At 52.4% G+C, this 21075-nt stretch overlaps 1 protein-coding gene across 5 annotated transcripts in view; it reads left to right on the top strand.

Moving 5' to 3' along the window:
- Nucleotides 1-21075, top strand: part of Tenm2 (teneurin transmembrane protein 2) — a 625307-nt gene that overhangs the window by 469987 nt on the left and 134245 nt on the right. For all 5 annotated transcript variants that reach the window (XM_013028659.1, XM_013028658.1, XM_013028657.1 and 2 more), the window contains one exon: nt 11494-11732. In XM_013028659.1, the coding sequence (XP_012884113.1) occupies nt 11494-11732 (239 nt within the window). The remainder of the gene's footprint in view (nt 1-11493; nt 11733-21075) is intronic.

The raw sequence follows: 21075 nt of genomic DNA, 5'->3' as shown, positions 1-21075 counted from the left end.
ATCAATGGGCAGCTTGATTTCTCCATAGTATAATACATGACGCCTCCCTAGGTTCTCGCCTACGCAGCATGCATGCAGGGAGAGCTTCAGGTCCGCCTCTCGAGCCTGCCTTGGCTCTGGCCTCACCTGGCCTTCCTGACGCTGGACTCCGGTCCAGCCACTGGCAGATTGCACGTCGCACTGCACTTTGTGTGGTTTCCTTAGTCTTCCTGGAAAACTGGCAGCTTATCAATCTCACTAGCTACTCAGTGGGCCAGCTCAGCCTGTTTCAATCTTTCTTTTTTTCTTTCTTTCCTTCCCTCCTGCCTTTTTTCCTTCCTTCCTTCCTTCCTCCCCTCCCTCCTTCCTTCCTTCCCTCCTTCCTTCCTTTGTTCTTTCCTTCTTCCCTCCCCTCTCTCCCTCCTTCCTTCCTTCCCTCCTTCCTTCTTTTTTTCCTTCCTTTCTTCTTTCCTTCTTTTCCCCTTTGTGCTTTGGTTTCCTGGCAGGTGGCAACAAGAGAGTTGGTGGTTGGATGGAGAGAATGAGGACAGGGAGGGGTAAGAAAGAGGCAATTCAAGAAGGGGCCTTCTCTCCCCCCTCCCCCCCTCCCCTCGCCCACTTCACTTTCTGACAATTGGCGGAATGCAGAAGCAGGTCTAAATCCCCCCCCCCCCCGTTGGCGATTTATGGCTTGTGGTGTTAAACACACTCCGGCCCATTAATAAGAAAATAAATAAAGTGTTGCGGCACGTGTGCAAATAACAAGGTGCATTAAGAGAGCAACAAGCCTTACATCTTATTCAGGATGGCTCTGGCCGGGTCTGGGTGTGATTTACATGTGTGGAAGCCTTCTGGAAGGTGTGTGGGGGGGGGGGGAGAGAGAGAGCTGGAAAGAAGCTGTCTTCTTCAAATGCATCCGCTGATTCAAAATGCAAAACCTATTAAGCCGATTAAAACAAAGCCTCTGCATGCATGCATGCTGGGACTTGAACTTGGAACTTGCAGGGCAGCTCTACCCAGGCTCTGGAAGAGACATTTTTCAGAACTCCATTCATCAGTAGCCAAGGCCTTGGGGCCTTCAATCGCCGACAGCGCCACCTTGTGGCCGTGCCTTGAAAGTACCCTAGTCTATGTAGGTGAAGAAGACTGGGGAAAGTTCCAGTTCTTTTACCCACTCAGCTAATACCAGCCAGCCGCCACTCCCTGGGACCTTTTCCTGAAGTCTTCCCCAGGGGACGGGAGGCAGGTGGGACATTTTCTCTGCCCCAGGTAGAAGTGGGGCCCAAGCTTAGAAATCAAAGGGGAAAAAGAAGCTCTTTTCTGATTTTTACCTTAGAACTCCCTTGGTGGAATCCCATGGACCCCAGCAAGGGTCACCTGACCACAACTGGCCCAATCAGGGAGCAGCTTGGAGAACACAACCCATTGGTTGGCTAGTCCTTGGCCACATACCTACACAGGACCTGATGATGGAGAGCCCCGGGGCCCGTAATCCACACGTAACCCTGCTAATAGAAGGCAAAGGCCCAGCTCCGTTCTCTTGGGGCCTGATTAGAATGGTTCTGTCCCCAGGGAGCCATGGCCCTGGTCAGGGAGGGAGGAGGGGGGGATTCAGGACGGTGGGTTCTCTCTGGGCACAGGAGGGAGGTCAGCCCTGACCCGGTAGGAAGGAGAGAGAATCCAGTCCACGTGCCAACTCCCGCCCGCCCCCTTCTGATTGGTGGTGCACTCCGGTTCACTTCTCAAACCTTTCACAGTTCTACCTTTGAGTTCACTCTGCTCACTGACTGCGTCTTAACTCTCATTAGTCTCCTGATGTCTCTCGGAAGACATCATCTTCCTTCCTACGAAAGTGCTTGGATCCCACATTTTCTAATTAAAACACGCTCATTTATTGTCTCACTAACCAGTGCTCTTTACGAGGGCTGATAATGAGAAAGTTAACTCTGAACATCCATAGCAGTTCTGTCTTCTCAAAGTGGCTGGGGAAGCAGTTTTACCCTGGTAAAGTTGAATTACTTGCAAGAAGTTGGGCTTTTGCTTTAAAAAAAAAAAAGATAATAGAATAAAACCTGAATCTTACAGGGAATGTTCCAGCAGGGATCACAATCTGGGCTAAACCTTGACCAGGTGTCATGAAGTGACAAGTCGCTTCTTAAAATTCAACCCGGCGTGTAACCAGTGAACAGCCATGCTCTTTGACATTTGCACCCCCGTGAATTCTTTGGGTGGCCCTCAGAGTAGACAGGCTTGGGGGAGTCACAGGGGAAGATGGTGCACGCACACTTCACCCACAAGAACTTAAGCAGAGCAGTGTTCCAGGGGGTGGCAGAGGAGGTAGGAAGCTCATACCTGCTGTGTGTGTGTGTGTGTGTACGTGTGTACGTGTGCCTGTGTGCACATGTGTGTGTCCGTCTGGTCTACTTGGGTTGCTCCATTGTTGGCACTGTCTTTAGAAATATCATAACGGCGCTCCTATGTCCTGCCTTGAATGGTACCTACAAAATTCAAAATGGCGCCTGAAAATTCAGAATGCCACTTAGCATTTCCAAAGGCAATGGTGGGGCGGTTTTCCACTTGCCAAATTCTACCTCTGTTGGTTGATGTGGAACCTTTGACACCAACTAAAGTCTGTCTAAGGGCTGTTTCAGACAGAGAGGAGAAGTGGGGATGGGCACCAGCCCGAGACTGGGTGGAGTGGGAAATGGGAGTGGAGAAAGACAGGCAGAGATAGAGACAGAGAGCCACAGGAACCAAGGACGGCCATCTCTGGGAGGCTAGCCCATCACGCTGACCACTCCATCAGAAGACAGTCCGGAAAAAGGAATGCGGGAGGTGCCCATAGGATCGAGGTTGAACTGAGCCTTGATCACTAAAGACTAGGGCACAGAGAGACAGGATTTTCAAACTAAACCCAGATCTAGACCCCCTAGAGCTAACGAAAGCCCTTTGCCGATGAGGCTAGGACTTGTAAGTCCTAGAACTGGCCAAAGCTTGCACTCTGAATGGCCACGGGGAGCTGGCTCCGAGGGAGCCCCTAGCCCAGTACCCTGACTGTCCCGTGCTGTGGGCCGTGGGCCGTGGGCTTGGATACCCCGGCCATGTTCAAGACCTCTGTCTCCACTTCCTGCCACAAAACAGAGCTCAAAGAATGAAGACAGGACCGCATCGCTGGGGCTGATTGGATCCTTTCAGCCACTCTGTGGTTAAATGTATGTATTCTTTGGGTTAAAAAAAAAAAAGTTTAGTGACTAACAAGATTGAAAATGGAAATGAATAGCCCGGCTTCTCTATTTTCAAGCAAACAGCTTCTGAAGGTTATATTATTTTAAAATTCCAACAATGTTTATGGATGTCTAAACGTATATTTTCGATGCAAATAGAATCCGATATGTACCACTTGGCAACTTCCTCCCTAACTTAATGAGATATTGGGGAAGCGTTTTCAGGTAATTTCGCGTAGCCTTCCCTCGTTCTGGTTTTTAAGTTTGTGTAACATTCCATAATTCTGTAATGTGTTTATCCGATGGCGTCTTCTTGATCGGCATTAGATTGCACGCAAGTCTCGGCTTCCACAAACAAAACTGTTAAGGTGGGGCCTGGTGTATCTGTCTTCCTTTGCATACTTACAGGATTGTGCTCTGAAGTTAAATTTCTGGCAGGAGAAACGCTGCCTCAGAGCTTGTCTGGTGCACATTTTTGAAGTGCAATGGATTGAGCCAACTCACGGCCAGACTTCCCCAATCCGATCTTCCTTTCTCCCTGTTTTATAGCCTCCAGTCCTCTGATATGTTTAAAATGAATGCCTCGGGTTTATACGCTGTGTGTGAGATTCTATTTTTTTTCCTTTCTTTGGAAGGACTGGGATTTGAACTCAGGGCTTTGCACTTGCTATGCAAGCAGTCGACACCATTGGAGACACGCTGCCCACCTGTTTTTGCTTTCATTGTCTTGTGGCTTCCTGCCCAACTTCCTCAGACAACAGACCCCCCTGGCGGTGATTCTAGGTGTACACATCACCACCATGCCCAGCTTCATGGTTGAGATGGGGTGCAGGAGGAGTCAGAGGGGGAAGGAAGTTCTCCCTAACTTGGCTGCTCAGGTTGGTCTAGTCTAATCACGATCCGAGTAGATGAAAGTACAGCCGTGGGCCACAAGGCCCAGCCGACGTCCTGGATCCCAGACATAGGATAGAAAGAGTGTTGTGTCTTCAGAAAGAAGGTATTAAATTCCAAGGCCCTACAGCTGTTGACCCCGATATTTCTTCTGTTCATGTTGTTTGGGGGCTTTTCATGCTGAGAACTAACAACCGCAGGCACCCAACTGAGGAGCGGCAGCCCTGCCTGCCTGCCCTTCCTCCACGCCAGCCGGGCGTCCATGCGGACGGGGCCAGCCCCCGCCCCCCGTTCTAGCCACTCAGTAATGTTGCCCCGGCTTCCACACCCAGCCTTTCTGCCTTTCATTTTTTCATTTACAGCTCAACAGCGTCTTAAGGTCTCCCCTTCTCCGCGCCCACCTGCCCTCTCTCTAGCCCCTGTTCAGATCCGTTCAGAGAGCCCAGTCATGTTCCAGAAGCTCCTGGGACGGATGTCTTGCTGGGCGCCGCGGGGTCTCAGAGACACCCGGCAGTCTGGCCAGGATCGGGTCTGACTCCCACGGATGGAGCGGTGTCTTACCCCAAGGGCCTCTCTGGCACAGGTGGAGAATAAGAACGGGGAGGCGTGGCACATTGCGGTCTGTGTCCGTTGCACCTGTGGCCACCGCTGGCTCAAACACCCGCTGATTCCCTTGCATGGGACGGGGGGGGAAATGGAGGGGAGCCTGTCAGGGCTGTCACATGAAGATATGTAATAGTCAGGTGTGCCGGGAGAGGAAAGATCCCGGTTGACACCACGCTCCTCTCTTGAAAGATGAGAACTAATAGCTCCTCTGCCATTAGGGGCTTTCTTGGCAATTAACTCATCGATAATTATTTCTGACAATTTGTTGGTAATTATCTCCATTGGCTTATTGATAATCATCTCCAAAGATCCGTTGATAATCATCTCCGTGGCTGTCGAGGCTAGCATCCATTGAAGGTCAGCTTCAATGTCAAGTGGATTGAGCCCCCACTTCCTCCACAAAATATCCCTAAGAAGAAAGAAGAAATCGGGGTGGATCATTGTCGTCTATTTGCATATGAAGAACCGAGAGGACACAGAATGGGGAGTTGATCTGCTCCAGCCTGCTCGGGGTGACCGGGGGAGCAGCAGGTTCCTCCACCCCGCCCGGCCCCCCAGACTCGGCCCGGTGGACCTCACCTTGCCCATCCTCCTCTTCCTTCCCGCCCTCCATAGCCACTTAGCCCTTGTCAAGCAGGGGCACCTAGCGAGCCAGCACCCCGTGTCCAGGGGCGGCGGCGAGGCGTCTGCGGAGAAGAGGGGGCCTCCTCCTGCCTCGCCTTTCCAGCTTGATATCAACCTTGCCTGCCACTTGCCGAGCAAAAGCCTGGAAGCTTCTGTGCTCCACCCTCTGCCTGCCCCCCGCCCCCTGCCCCCTGCTTGGCAGTTCTCAGTCCAGCCAGGCCTCCACCTGTCCATCGGCCCTTTCCAGGCTGCGGGGACAGGCTCTGGCCACTTGAGCCAAGCACGTGTGACCCTTGGCTTTGACACTTTGCATTGTTTTAAGAAGCCAGCATGGATGAAACCAGGAACCTTGTGAGAAGCCGGGCTTTTCCCCAGGATCTGTCTGATGACAGCGATGTCTGCTGGAGAGCGAATGAGAGGCAGGACAGGTCCACGTGTGGACGCTGTGGCGGCGTGCGGTAGTGGTGGGACAGCCCTTTCCAGCAGGGCTGGGGTAGCAACTTGGGGGATTTAGCCCCACCTTTCAGATGAGGCACCCAGGGCCAGAGCGATGTCCTTCCCTGACCACACGATTTCCGGCTGACGTCGGAGTCAGGCTAAGCGTGGCTCCCAAGTCCGTAGTCTCCTGCTGGACTCCCGTAAGGATTTCTGAGCAACCCCGGGACACAGGGGAAGAGAAAAGGAGACGCGACGCAGAGGGCTGCCTGCTCATCTCCAGGGTCAGAGGACACTCACACACACACACACACTCACACACACTCACACACACACACACACACGGAATGACAAGAAGCAGAAGACAGCCAAGCCTGCCCACCCAGCAGTTGTGAGTGGGTGCCCAGGGCGGCGGGCGGCTCGCTGACCGTCCCTGATTACTGGGGCTGCTAGTGGACACAGCGCATGTCCATCCAGACAGCTCCCTCTCCACCCCCACCTTGTGGTACCTGTTGATCTCAAGGTCAAGTGAAAGTCAAACTCAACTTGTTGTTTTATCATATGCATATATATATATATATATATCACGAATATTCAGATATAAGATATATGCATAAATTATATATTATAATTCTTTATTATAGGTAATATAAATTATATATTTATAACATAAATTATGTTTGTATAATATAAATGCTATATAATATAAACATATATAATACAAATAGTACATATAATATTATATATTATAAATATATAATAATGTGTACAAGTATATATTATATAATATAAATATTATTTGTAAATATCTCAATTAACTTAGAAATAAGTCAACAAGTGAACAACTCCAGGAGGGAAAAAAATATTTTTTTTTTAAAATTCCTCATTTCATCCCAAAGACTCAGAAATGAATCTGCTCACAAGCACCGGGGCTTCTGGGGAGCAGTATATCATTTCCTGGAGAAAAATAAATAGATTTTAAAAAGCAAACCACAAAAACAAAAACAACAACTTTGTCATGAAAAATGTTATGTGATCGCGCAGTGTGACGCTATTTAAATATCAAGAGTCCGAGCTTCTGTTTGGAAACCAGAAGGCAATAAATTGAGTTGCTAATTATTCCAGCTGTGAGTGTTTGTGGTCGGGTTGTGAATTTTGAAGAGGGCGGACTGAGGATTTTCCTATTGTCTGAGGCCAAAGCCTGGCCAAGGAGGGGGGTGGCGGTGGAAAACTCCACTACCTGGTTTCCTTTCTTTGTGTTTTCATTGAGTCAGAACTGGTGTGAGTATAAAGCTTTAGGAGCCATGACGCAAACTGGACTTCGAAGTCTACTGACGGGGGTGATGGGTTTCTTGTTGGGGGTTGTTGTTATTGTTGTTTGAAAAAAGAAAATTAAGTTTTATGTGCAAAGCAACAGTTCACTCCTCAGCCCCAGTGTCAGTTCCAAGCTGAGAAAAAAAGACACTCACAGGGCTAAAATTCCGCTCCTTTCTCCTCGTAATTAAATTATTTGGCGGGCTGGGCACCCTGTCATGCTCGTTAGCACTTGTTAATTCAGCAAGTATTTACGAGGAGCTGAGGAGAGTTGATGTTATGATGTACATGTCTCCTGCTCTCCAGCAATTAACGTCTGCGCTCACTGCCCAGTGACCGGAGTTCAGGTTCAGGGCTGAGCATTTCCCGTCGACAAAGCCACCTGGCATCCGCCAACAAGCCCACACCGGTGGGCCCTGGGGCTCCCAGAGATGAAGGCCTGCTTGTCCAGGTCCAGGCTTGGAGCCGACCATCCTCACCTTAGAACGGGCCGATTCACTTTTCAAAACAACTGAGTTAATAGCAGTTAATAGCGTGTATGTGAACAGGAGGTTGAGCTCATCCATCTTCTCCAAATGCTCACATGGGGACGTGTTCCGGTAACCCCAGAACCAGGGAAGTTGGAAATTGAGGGAAGAGGATCAAGGGTTCAAGGCTAGCCAAAACTACAGCAGTTATATTTGAGATCCATCGTGTGTGTGTGTGTGTGTGTGTGTGTGTGGTGTGTGTGTGTGTGTGTGTGTGAGAGAGAGAGAGAGAGAGAGAGAGAGAGAGTCTGCCAGACCTTTGCTTTGCTTTGATTTTTTCAATGAAGATGCTGCTTTTTCATTTCTGTCCAAGACCAGGACTCAAACTTGCTGACACTTGCTTTCAGTCATTGGCTAGTGCTCTACCACCTGAGCCATGCCTCCAACCCGATATTTTCTCAATAATGTATATATTCATGTTTGCAAGTGTCAGCACCGGGAGGTTCTCTTGCGCAGGTGCAGCTGGGTTGCCACCACCCAGCCGCGTCCTCTTTTCTCACTTTCTTCCTCCATCTCATCCGCCTGCTTCTTTGCCTCCATTTCTCCTCAGTCCCCTTCCCCGGGTCTGCTCAGACCCTGCGGAGCTCATCCATCTCATCTTCCCGAGCCCACCCAGGCCTTCATCCTGAAGAGTCGGCATCAGCAAGCGCAGTGGTTCTTTAACCTCTCTGCAGATAAACGCTCAGGACCAACTCCTGAAACCTAACTACAGTCCCTATGCATGCTACAGCAGCCTTTATGGGTGTCCTCTTGATGAAGTGGGCTCCTGCAGAGACAATCAACCCGGAGCGTGGCTGGGCCTGGCGGGACCCGTGGCCTGGGACAAACTCTCCAGTTCCCGGTGCATGCCCATGCCCCTTGGGAACACCTTGGCCCCCATTCCTGTTGGTCTCTGCCTGCGTCCTCCCTCTGGATCTTCTTTTTTAAGTCAAATGCAACCATGCCCATGTAAGAGTTTCCTCACAAGAACAACAGACAGCATCTGCTCCGCCTGCCCCCAACCCGCGCCGCCCTCCTGTGTGTCCCAGTCCACCTGTGAGGTCATTCTAGACTAATGCCTTACTTTTAGAAGTGTGTGGCGGGCAGCCATGAGCCACCCTGGCTTGTGGCAGAGGCTCAGGGCAAAGGGCAAAGGGCAAAGGGCGAGCTGGGGAAGGGAGAAGCCCTCCCTGACTTCAGGGCCGGCTGGAGTCTTTGTGGAGTAAGTACATTTCCGTTCCGAGCCCTGCTGGGATTTTCCCCCCTGGGGACTAATGCCAAACCCAAGAGAGTTGAGGGAGCCCCCTCCCAGGACCCCAGTGGTTGGCTGAGATGCTAGAAAGCAGCACTTTGTGGTAAAGGGGTGCGTGTATTTGTTGCTTTGGTAGTGTTTGAGGTTGATGACTTCAGTTGGCTTGGGATTGGTTGAGAATGGAGGAGGAGAAAGGGGAGGGGGGAAGAGAGAGAAGAGCAGAAATTTCTTGTGAGGGCCAAGGGTCTTCAGCCCCCACTTCTCAGGCTCCCACTGAGACTGCTCAAGGCTCCGTGAAATAAACATTCACAGGGTTTGAACTTGCCTGGCTGTTGCTCACACCCAGGGGATTGTTGGGCTCCCTGTTCAAATCCTCCCTGCTGGGTTAGTCAGAGAAGGTGTGTGCCCTTCATGTTCAAGCCAGTTTGAAGCCCAAGCCTGGCTTCAGCCCAGCTCTGCCTCAAATCCCCGTCCTGGCCAGAATGGCAGGGAGGGCCGCCCACACGGCTTTTATTAAATGGCTCCATCTTCACTTGAAAAAAAGCAACGCCGTGTACCCCAAAGATGAATAAACGGTCACTGTGTGACCTTTACCTCACTCTTCCTTTTGTATTGTTAGTTTCCTGGTTGCTTGGTAGGTAGGTAGGTTGGTTGGTTGGTAGGTTGGTTGATAGGTTGGTTGGTTGGTTGGTTGATAGGTTGGTTGGTAGGTTGGCTGAAAGGTTGGTTGATAGGTTGGTAGATTGGTAGGTTGGTTGAAAAGTTGGTTGGTTGGTTGGTAGGTTGGTTGATAGGTTGGTTGGTTGGTAGGTTGGTTGATAGGTTGGTTGGTTGGTAGGTTGGTTGAATGGTTGGTTGGTTGGTTGGTTGATTGGTTGGTTGGTTGGTTGGTTGGTAGGTTGGCTGAAAGGTTGGTTGGTTGGTAGGTTGGTTGAATGGTTGGTTGGTTGGTTGGTTGATTGGTTGGTAGGTTGGTTGGTTGGTAGGTTGGCTGAAAGGTTGGTTGGTTGGTAGGTTGGTTGATAGGTTGGTAGATTGGTAGGTTGGTTGGTAGGTTGGTTGAAAGGCTTGTTGGTTGGTTGGTAGGTTGGTTGATAGGTTGGTTGGTTGGTAGGTTGGTTGGTAGGTTGGTTGATAGTTTGGTTGGTAGGTTGGCTGAAAGGCTTGTTGGTTGGTTGATTGGTAGATTGGTTGATAGGGTGGCTGGCTGGTTATTAGGTTAGTTGATAGGTTGGTTGGTTGGTTGGTTAGTTGGTTGGTTGGTTGGTTGGTTGGTTGGTTTGCATAGACAGGGCCTCCTCCTAACAGTGTCTTCAAGCTTGAGATCCTCTTGTCTCAGCCTCCTGAGCACTGAGATTACAGACATGCACCACCTCGACCAGCCTGGCATTGTTTCCTTAAGAAGTCACTTGGCCCCAGGATTGCAGGATTGTGCGCACACGCACAGAGGGTCTGTCCTCTGTGCAACAATTCCTGTCCATTCTGAGCCCCTCTGCCCGGCCCTGCAGACCCTCTGGGTGCCTGCCGTGAAGCCCTCCCCACCCCCAACTCTGACATGGATGGGAAGGGAGAGAAGCAGGCAGGCTCCTCTTTTCTTTTATTATTTATTTTGTGCAAGGCGTCAAGGAGCGATCTCCTCTGTCTCTTGGAGTGTTAGCAAACTCCGAGGACAGGGCTCGGAGCCCCTCATTTGCCTTTGCTTTCGGAGGCACAAGTGGCCAATTCTGAGAGCAATTGAGCTGTGCTTGAAAAATGTCAAGTGCCTGTGGAAACGACACCATTTTTTTTGCTGACGTCTGGAGTCCTGAGCTGAGCTTCTGTTCTATGACCCACCCGCCTGGAACACCGCAAATGGTTCCCAGGAACACTGGGAGCTGGCTCCCGGCAGGGAAAACGTCCGAATCGCTGAGTTAAGGAGTTGGTACACATTCATTCCCCACCCCACCCCCACCAAACCTTCCTGTTCCTCTCTGGGGCCACGTGTAGGTCTTTCCTCGGTGTCGGACTGCAGGTGAATCAAAGTTTGCATTTTTTTTTAAAAAAAAAAAGGAAATTCTCAAACATGCTGAGAAATTGGAAGAAGCGCCCAGTGATGGGATGACAGTCTCATTCCAACAATTGCGATCATCTCGCCACATTGGGCTTTTCTGTGCGTGTGGAGAGAGAGCTAGGTGCTTTTGCTGAGTCAACTTTTTCTTTTACACCTGCCAAACCATCTGGTATGTTCTCTGCCAATCAAAAGAGTTTCTTGACCATATAGGAAATATATAGGGGGGAAATAGACACACACACACACACACACACACACACACACACACACACTGACATGTTGTCAACATTAGGTTTCTCAAAGCAATCTCTGAGGTCAGGTGTCTTAACCCAGCCTGAGCTGTCTGCGGTGAAATGGAATGCTGCACTATGTGGTTTGGTGGCAGTTGTGACAATACAAGTGTCCTCGGTGGGGCGGGATGGCTACACATTCTTAGTTCCCTGTAGGTGTCCTGAATGCATGCCAGGCTGGCTGAGGAAACTCCACCCCCAGTACGATGTGTACATGCACCCCGTTGGGTCTTACACGTGGATGGAGCTGGGGGGAGGGCACAGCCAGGGGGTTGGGGCCCCCTTCCCAGATGCCCAGCTGACCCTCGTCTCTCCCCCGCAGGCATTTCCTCTTCAAGACCTCCTCGGGAAGCACCCCCCTGTTCAGCAGCTCCTCTCCGGGGTACCCCCTCACCTCAGGCACGGTTTACACCCCACCGCCCCGCCTGCTACCCCGCAACACCTTCTCCAGGAAGGCCTTCAAGTTGAAGAAGCCGTCCAAGTACTGCAGCTGGAAGTGCGCGGCGCTGTCCGCCATTGCCGCCGCGCTCCTCCTGGCCATCCTGCTGGCCTACTTCATCGGTAAGTGGAGGCCGCCCAGCCCGCGCCGCGCGGACGGCCGGGAGGGAGAGACCCCCCCAGGCCCGGGACGTTCTCGGCTCTCCCGAGCGTTGGTACCGTTGGCTTCTGAAAAGCGTAATCATGAATGATGGATGGGAGTGATTTTTCCCCCTCCCGCTGCTGGAATCCATTTCAATCTGATGAGTTTCTCCTTGATGACACTCAGGAGAAGGGAAATGAAGCGTTGTCAGAGGCTCCTTCCTGGAGATGCCACTGAGGCACGCCCGGTCCTCGCTTCCAGAAGGATCTTCTGGACCTCTCTGACCTTGAGTGGCTCTGAAATCCATGCACTGTTGGTTCACACTAGCTACAGACGACATGGAAGAGCCCCGGGGCGGGTAGACCCGAGAACCCCACCTGGGCCGGGCCGAGGGGTGGGGGAGATTTCCAGAACAGTGACAGAAACAGAGGTGAGGGGCCGGCGCCCCCAGCCAGGATGCTGCCCGCGGGACCAGGGCCTGGGAGTCGGGAGTCGGGCGTCTGCCCCGAGCCACCCCCCCGCCACACACACCTGGGCCTCAACTCTGGTCTCCCATGTGCCTGAGCCTCAGATCCCTCCGGTGTCTCCTGGTGACTTGGTGTGTGGATCGGGAGAGTGGGCTCCCCGAGGCTCAGCTGTGAGGACAGCCAAGTGGCCGTGAGAGGCGAGGCTCAGTGAGCCACAGCCATGTAAGCATGCTGGCTGGACACAACACCTCGTTCTCAGCTCCTGGCCCGACAGAGGGAAGAGCCCCGGGGTGCCGCTCCATCCACCCCGCCTGCCAGGGGCCGGTCTCCTGACCCGGGCACATGCGTGGTGGTGGTGTTCGTTAGAGCTGATTGGCCATCTTGGGAAGTCCAGGCTTGACCGCAGAACAGACAGGACAGATCTGCCCAGCGCCACTGGGCCACGTTGCAAAGCAAGCCAACAGCACACCAGCGATAAGAGGCTGACTTGCACGCCAATCCCAGCACGCACGTGCGTGCACGCACGCACACACACGCACACACGCACACACACACACGGCAGAGTGGCCCTGGCGGGCTGGCTTCTGTGCTTCCCGTAGACACCCTCTTACCTCGCTCATCAGTTCCAGGACTTGCTAGCAGCCTGCGTGGTGCCTGTCCACCACTGCCCCGGTCATCCGACCCGAGCTTGCCCAGTGGCACGGGAGTGTGACCGTACATCCCCTAGAAAGACAGCAGCTGCCGAGGCATACCATGCTAAAAATCAGTCCAGGTTTTCGCCCTCCTGTAGGATAGCAAAGCTGGTGTTCCTGGAGGAAAATAAGCATTTGTGTCACCTGCCGGGGCGTCTCTTGAGGCTGTCCGGTGGCAGGAGAGCCCATGAGAACCAGTGCATGCTGGGGGAAAGTGCCAAGGCCGCCTGGGTTATCACAAGAGCCTCTATGCTCTGAGCCCCAGCTCCACCAGGAGGTAGGCCTGATGGCCAAGCACCCCTAAATCCAGCTCACATGGGCCTCTTGATGAAGGACCAGGCGCTGGGCAGGCTGGCGGGGGGGGGGGGGGGGGGGGGGGGGGGGGGAGCAGAGGACTAGGCCATGGTGGTCCCCTGAATCACGTGATGTTGGTTGAGCGAGTTTGGTGTGTTGTTCTGGGGCCCGGTGGAAGCCATTTGCAATGTGCCTTCCGGGTCGTTGCATGTTTTGGCTGTCAGTCGGGAACCTCAGGAAGGGTCCGCGTGCCCGGCCTGAGGGCTTCGCGGGCAGCAGCGACAGGAAGCCGAGGCCGGCTCTGCTCACAGGGGGGAAAGATGGTTACCGCCCCGTTTCTTGCACTCCGGGGTTAGGGTACAAAGGCTGTCCCGGAGGGTGCGCGGCGCGGGGAGCGGTTCACGTTTTAATCGGGAGTGTAACCGGCAAATGATGGATTCAGGACCTATTTATCCTCAGGCCGGAGTCTCCTGGAAACTGGACCTAACTATCTCAGGACGCTTTATTAGTTGATAATCCATCATTTTTTACATGCCAGAGGCGTTCACTAGGACGCTGGAGTATTGGAAAGCAGTTCATGTCTCAGAATGAGCGATGTGACGATCCGAGCCAGCTTACCCTGCCGGGGACAGGGTACTCCGAGGAGAGGACCGGTGGGGGAGGAGGGAGGTTTGGCGGGGGGCAGGGAGAGGGCCCGGGATTTGGGGCTCTGAGCCCACCTGCGATTCCAGGCTCCGGGGGTTCCGAGTCATTGGCCGTCCCTCTCCGTCTCCCCGGTGCACCTTGGGAGCGCGATGGTTATTTACACGCAGACTCTCTGAAGTACAGTGCGCAGTAATTAATGTGTATAAATCACTTTGAAGATGCAAAGCCGTATATTATTAATTACGAAGCTGCAGGAGCATACACAGTGTGTTGCGAAAACGGGGAGGAAGACAAGTCTTGTTGGAAACAGCCAGTAATTGTACCTACAAGCACCCCACCCCGTGTTAAACAGACCTGTGTTCTCAAGCCCCAGGACCCACCCCAGCTGGCCTGGGGGGGCCCCATTCCAGGGTCCCCAGACGGGAGCGCCAGCCCCTAGACCTGTCTGGACGGGCCGGGGGTCGGCCGGGCGCCGTGACAAATCGGTCGAATGATTCTCTCTGGCGTGTTGAAACCGGCAGCGAGAAAGCTTCCCAGACGTGAGCGGTGCCCCGGGCACCTCCAGAAAGCCACGCAGACCACAGGAGCCCACTGTACACGCCACCCCGCCCCTGGCCCGCACGGGTCCTAGGGAGAGCCAGGGCTTGGGAGCCTGGGGGTGGACACGCGGGAGGAAACGCAAGTGCTCTTAGAGCCAGCCACGGCAGAGGCCCCCCTCGAAGCCAGAAGTTTCTGAATCATCCGCCACTGTGGATCTTTCTCCCCTGTTTTATATCCAAAGGACTTTTTTGTCGTCTTCATAGGAGACACATTATTAATGAGTAGGAACCAGAGCGTACACTCTCTGTCTCTGTCTCTGTCTCTGTCTCTCCCTTCCCTGGTAGACAGATCCACAGGACTCTTTACCTCCGATTAACCAGCCAATAGCCACGAGTCGAGGTGTGGCTCAAGTGGTAGAGCGTCAGCCCTAAGAGGAAAAAAGCTGAGGAGATTCAAAAGACCCTGAGTTCAAGCCCCAGGCCCAGCACCAAGTGAAATTAAGTAAAGGAAATGTGAAGCCCCTCCCCGAGGTGCTGACCTCCTGTCTCCTCAAGATGAGCCCCTCCCGGGAGCTCCCTGCCGCTCCGGAGGGGAGAATTGCTGTGGGTGACCCGAGGGTTCAACCGTCAGCGGAGCTGGGCCATGACTGACATTTCCTGACGTGGACATTCTGTATGTAACGGGCGGTGACGTTATGTCTGACTGCACAGCCCACCTTGAAAAAGAAGGGGGAGTAAATTAATCCACGTCGGCCTCCAGCTACACACATCCTATAGAATAGAAATAGACAGCTGTACGCTCGCTGTGTGCCTCCACTTCTGAGATGTTTTCCCACCAGGCGGGGGCCATGCCGGCCACCCTCCCCCTCCCTCTCTGCGTTCCCCGGGCTCCCTCCCAAGCTCCTTTTTCCATCCTGGGCACCCATTGGGTTTCTCGCCCGAGTTTCCCTCACCGCCCGCAGCCTGCGGGCTATGACATCACTGGATTTTGACCCCCGCACCAGTTAACGCGTGGCACGCTCTCATTTCCCAAAAAGGCACAGGAGTCCCGGAGAGGGCTCCTCTCCCACCATGGAGGCGAGATCCTTGGGACCTGGGACCCCAGTCAGGTTCTGTAAGACCGGAGCGGACCCCTCTGCTTCTCTCTCCTTGGCTGTTTTTGGTCATGTCTTACGGCCCGTGAACGACGTATTTATAAATAGCCCAGATGGCGCCCGGCACACAAAAATAGCTCCTCTCCGCTGCACCAGGGCCCACAGAAGGGACCCCGGGGCGCAGCACGCATGCTGCCATCCTGAGTCACGAACAATGCGCGAACAACGCACAAGCTGCCCCGGCATCCTTCATGCTCCCATCAAACACTCCACCCAGTGGGGACCGCGAGGGGACAGAGAGAGAAAGACGGGAGCATGGTGCCCCCCTAAATGAGTTTTTAGCTCTCCAGATCTCTGCCAAGCTAAAATGACACACACACACACACACACACACACACACACACACGTTAGAAAGTCACCTTGTCTTTTTTTTTCCCCTCCTCACTGCAATAATTCCTGACAAATATGAAGCGGTCTGTTCTGAGTCGGCCGCTCCCAGCTCCCGTCTCCTGCCACTCCGACTTTGATCTGTGAAGCGCAAGGGCCATCCACGCGTCACTGTGTTAAGAGCGCGGTAATTTGGGGGTGCTTTTCGGTTTCTTTGGAAAACAATGAGATCTTGTTTTTGATGGGAACTAAAAGCCCGCCGTGTGCTTCGAGTTGCTCCATTTGAAAACTGATATGTTGAGATTCCCGATGGTTCCGTGCGCATCCTCGGGGGCAGCTAGCGGGTGCTTGTGTGTGTGTGTGTGTGTGTGTGTGTGTGTGTGTGTGTACGCCCGTGCATTCCGGCTGCTCGCTGAGCAGGGTGGAGCAGATTTGGGGAGCTTGTAGAGAGATAATGACAGAGGAGAAGGGACACCATACCAGTGGGTCAGTCTAACCTGACAGCGCCCGGCCCTTCCAACCTGCTCCCAGACCCCAGAAGGGAAAGATGCTGTCCACTAATAAGGCAGGGACCGAGCTCCTATTTCTGTTCTGCCGTGCCCAGCAGACGTCTGATCTAATAGATATGCTAATGTGCTCTTAACCTGCTAATAAAGTCCTGTCAGTGTGTCTTTGGCAGTGGGACCGGGGTTTCCTAGCTGTACACCTGATTTCATTGGGTCTGTCAATTTACAGAACGCAAATTAAGTCATTCCTCGGCTAAGTCTTCATCCCCTGGCAGCGGTGTGGCCGCCCGCTACCTCGTGTCTGACGCTGAGCGGAAGATGAGTTCTTTTGCTTCATGTCTGGGTGGACATATGTTGTGCAAGCTGGAGACGTGGAAGGTTTCTGTCAGGAGGTGGCAGGGCCTTCTTCGGCCCCCCCTCTTGGGGACCTGGCGGGGAGGAGAAGGAAGAAACAGGTGCTCCCAACCCCGAGGACGGACGCGGAGAAGAGGCAGCCGCCCCAGCCCCGGGGCCTTGCCAGGAAGCCGTGCCCACATGGTTTGCCCGGCCAGGACCCTGTGCCCGGGAGCCGGTCACGAAGCGTTCTCTGCCATCATCTCCTGACCCATTCCTGAAACCTTCGTCCCCTCTGCGGCTCCAAGTTCAGAACCCATCAAGGGATCGCTGCTGGTGCAGTCAGGGTTTTGTTGTTCACTCTGGGCTGGCATTTCCCTCTGTTTGCGGGGTACCAAGCATTCAACCTAGGGCTTTGTTCATGCTAGGAGACCAGATTCCCCCGAGAGCCACGGCCCCCCTCAGGGTAGGGGCCGGATCTAAAGACCCCTCAGCACCCACAGGCAGCTTACCCTCCCACGGCCTAAGCACGCACATGCACACACACACACACGCACACACACACACACACACCACCGTCATATGTGCATTTCCAATGATTTCAGACATTGGGCAAAATTTCTAGAGTCTCATCACCAGGCTCTCTCATTCCATATTTTCTCTCTGAAATGCCGTGGGAGAGACTCTTGCCTGTCCTTGATTAGTGAACAAGCAGATTGACAGGAATAGTGTCGAGAGGCCCGGGTTCAAATTCCGACCTGTTTACTGGGACCCTGGATGTGCTATCTAATCTCTCTGCACCTTAGTTTCTCATCCGAGAGACGGAGGAGGGGGGAGAGGTTCCTACTTCTTTGTCATGACAGACACACCCCGCTTTCCTGCAAGCCCTGTGTCCGGCGGTTGCTTAGGAGAGCCCCCCCCCCGCCATCCTGCGCTTCCCGGAGGGTCACCGACACGGCATTTATGATTTGTGATGTCTGTGTGTGGACACACTCTTCCCCTCCCCCAACCGTGACAGCCAGTGAATCACTAGGCTGTGGTCAAATGCAGCCTGGTAAGACAAACACCAGCCACCACCAGACAACTGCAGATCTAAGGCAACTGCAGTTAGAAAGGGCACTTGGAGCTCACTCACAGGGAAGCAAGGGAAGAGAAAGTCTCCAGTTTTAGCAGGGAAGGAATTTCCTGAGCCCTGGCACTCACCACGGGCATAGCTAAGTGGGTGCGCTGAGGTCGTGGTACTCGTTTTCAGCCTTCTAGGCCTGGCCCAATAGGAAGGGCAAAAACAAACAAGATTGTGGGAGCTGGGAAGGTGGCTCAGTGGTAGAGCGCTTGCCTCGCATGCATGAGGCCCTGGGTTCGATTCCTCGGCACCACATACGCAGAAAATGCCAGAAGTGGCGCTGTGGCTCAAGTGGTAGAACGCTCGCCTTGAGCTGAAGAGCTGAGAGACCCAACTCACGTTGCAAAAGTCTAACGGAATTTAGCAGGAGTTCCAGGTAAAGAAGCAAATAAAGACCTAAATCCAAAAGTGCTCGGCCAGTTCTCAGCAGAAAGCGGGGGGTGGGGGGGGTAGTTGGGAGGGAGGAGTTATTATGAGATGCAATCACTACGAGAAAAGAATGACGGTGCATTAAGCCAGGGCTGTGAGAACACAGCCTTCTAGAACCTTCTGGGCTCAGAAAGGCCCTGCTTAGCTGGGTGGCTTACAGGCTAGATACTTGATCCATAGCAAATTTCTGACACCTGTGTGTTTCTCTCAACCTGGACGCTCCTTCATGTCCTCCAGTGGAAATGCTCCTTGAGTACCTGTGCCGAGCGGTTGCCACTGGCCAGTCTGTGAACACAGTGCGCCGATCGACCTCACCCCCATGGACCTGCTCAGCCCACCCCACCCTGCTTCATTCATTTTGTAGGGTAAACACTGAATTCCTGTCATCCAGTTCATTCATCTACTCCTTTCCTCTTGTGGACATGAATGATTCTTGCCCTTTATTATCAAACAGATCATTTTTTTTAAACAAGTATCTCCTGGTAAGATGCTGGTAAGATCCTTAGGACAAGCTGTCCATAGATATCCACACACTCAACATCACCAGCGAGGAAGAGAATAACACATTCCACCTTCCACACAGTTTACGTTTGTTCTGTTAGCAACCTTCTGGGCTCTAGTAAGTGAGTAAATAGCCAAATGCATCAGAAATCATCATGACTCTCAGCTACCGCCTACTAGTAAGGAAAGCTGTGCCGCACAAGAATTCTCCCCTAGAAAGAAATACATAAGATACGTCATGACGCAACATCTTCTGTTGACTTTTTTTCTTTTCCCTCTTCTGCCGGAGGAATGGGACGGGACATTTCACCTTTGTGAAACTTCTCCCATCATGGTTTCCTGTGCAAAAAAGCTCTGAGGTTTTCAGTGGAGCTGGGTCATTTCAGGAAGATTTGTACAAGCGTGTTAGGCTCTGCCCCCAGGGACTGCGATCTTGAGAAAAGAAGGGCATATTGCTTCTTGTGTCTGTGCAGTCATGATGCAATCATCCCTGTTTACCTACTTATATTACACCATAAGAGCTTTCAAGGCACCTTAATGAAGTTTAGATTAGACCCGCTTACGCTCCACAGAGAGGAGAACGCCAGGGCATGTCAGATACATTCTGTTCTTTAGGCTGTGATAAACGCGGTTACATCTTTCAGGGCACGTTGTGTCTGCTTTTGAATTAGATGCGTTTTCAGAATTGGTTTGAAGGCACTTTATACCCTCTGTTTTACCAACATATAACTTCTGGGACACTGGATAAATTTAGACTGCATGTGTTTAAATTTTCTTTTAATAACAAGATATATAGACTTCCTGAAGCTCAAGGGAGCTGTGGGCTATCCTCTTTGCTGTGAAGGAAATTCTTGCAACTTTGTAGTTTCGTTTCATGTATTATTAATTTTAGGTCAACTTGCTTAAAATTTGTAGGCATAGATCTGTGCATGTAGTTTCCCTATATTTCCATTGGCTGGCTGCATGGTGTGCTGGAATCTGCTGGCCTCTGATTGGCTGGCTGTGTGGTGGGCTGGAATCTGCTGGTCAGCGATTGGCTGGCTGTGTGGTGTTCTGGGATCTGCTGGTCAGCAATTGGCTGGCTGTGTGGTGGGCTGGGATCTGCTGGTCAGCAATTGGCTGGCTGCATGGTGTGCTGGAATATGCTGGCCTGTGATTGGCTGGCTGTGTGGTGTGCTGGAATCTGCTGGCCAGTGATTGGCTGGCTGCACGGTGTGCTGGAATCTGCTGACCAACTTCAAAATCTAGGGCACTTTTACTTGACTTTTTCTCTTTTTTTCCTGAACTGGAATCAGATGAAGGTCCAGAGAGCCTGCAGTGAGTCATGTTTTGCTTACGTGGCTAGAGCCACTGTGTTAATTAGGCACACACCAGTAATAAAAGGCATGTGAGGGCCACATAAACCAGGACCATGGGGAAGCTGAAGTTCCGTTCGAGAGCTTTTATTTACTCATCCCTGTGAATCATCACTGATTCTCAGAAATGGAGGGAGTCATAACCACTGTACCACAAGAAAATGAGGGCATCTCTGTCTTCACCCAGTTTGTGTTTAGCAAATGAAAACTTTTTTCTCCTCTCCAGTTTACCTTTAAAATTGTAAACTTTCAAACAGATAGGAAGGAGGGAAGGAAGGGAGGGAAGGAGGGAGAGAAGAAGAAAGGAAGGAAGGAGGGAGGGAAGGGAAAGGAGGGAAGGTGGGAGGGAAGGAAGGAAGGAAGGAAAGAAGGAAGGAAGGAAGGAAGGGAGGGAGGGAGAGAGGGAGGGAGGGAGGGAGGGAAGGAGGGAGAGAAGAAGAAAGGAGGAAGGAGGGAGGGAAGGGAAAGGAGGGAAGGCGGGAGGGAAGGAAGGAAGGAAGGAAGGAGAAGGGAGAGAGGAGGAAGGGAGGGAGGTAAGAAGGAAGGAGGAAGGAAGAAAGAGGGAGGGAAGAAGAGGAAGGAGAGAGGGAGAAAGGGAGAGAGGGAGGAAGGGAGGGAGGGAAGGAGAGCACTTGAGTTGTCATATGACTAGCTTACACTTCTTGGAACCACAGCAGGGAAAAGTCAAGAGCCCAAGAAAGAGGAAATAATACTTTTAAAGTTGGGATGAAATGAAAACAGGAAGGAAGAGAAAAGACATAGCATAATTAGAAACGTTTACTAGTAACACAAACTGGGAAACACATATGTCAAGGAAGATAAAATATGGACCCATTCGAAGCAGAAAAGACTAGGAGGGGGGATTGTGCCCAGCTCTCCATAATCCTCTGCACCATGTCTCAAACCGGCAAGCCTCAAGTGGGGTGGTGGAATTAGAGGCGATGTCTGAGAATGGCTTG

Source organism: Dipodomys ordii, unplaced genomic scaffold (assembly GCF_000151885.1).
Source record: "Dipodomys ordii isolate 6190 unplaced genomic scaffold, Dord_2.0 Scaffold112, whole genome shotgun sequence".
In the NCBI taxonomy this organism is placed as follows: Eukaryota; Metazoa; Chordata; class Mammalia; order Rodentia; family Heteromyidae; genus Dipodomys; species Dipodomys ordii.
Note: the sequence above shows the minus strand (reverse complement) of the source record. Positions and strands in the feature narration are given on the sequence as shown.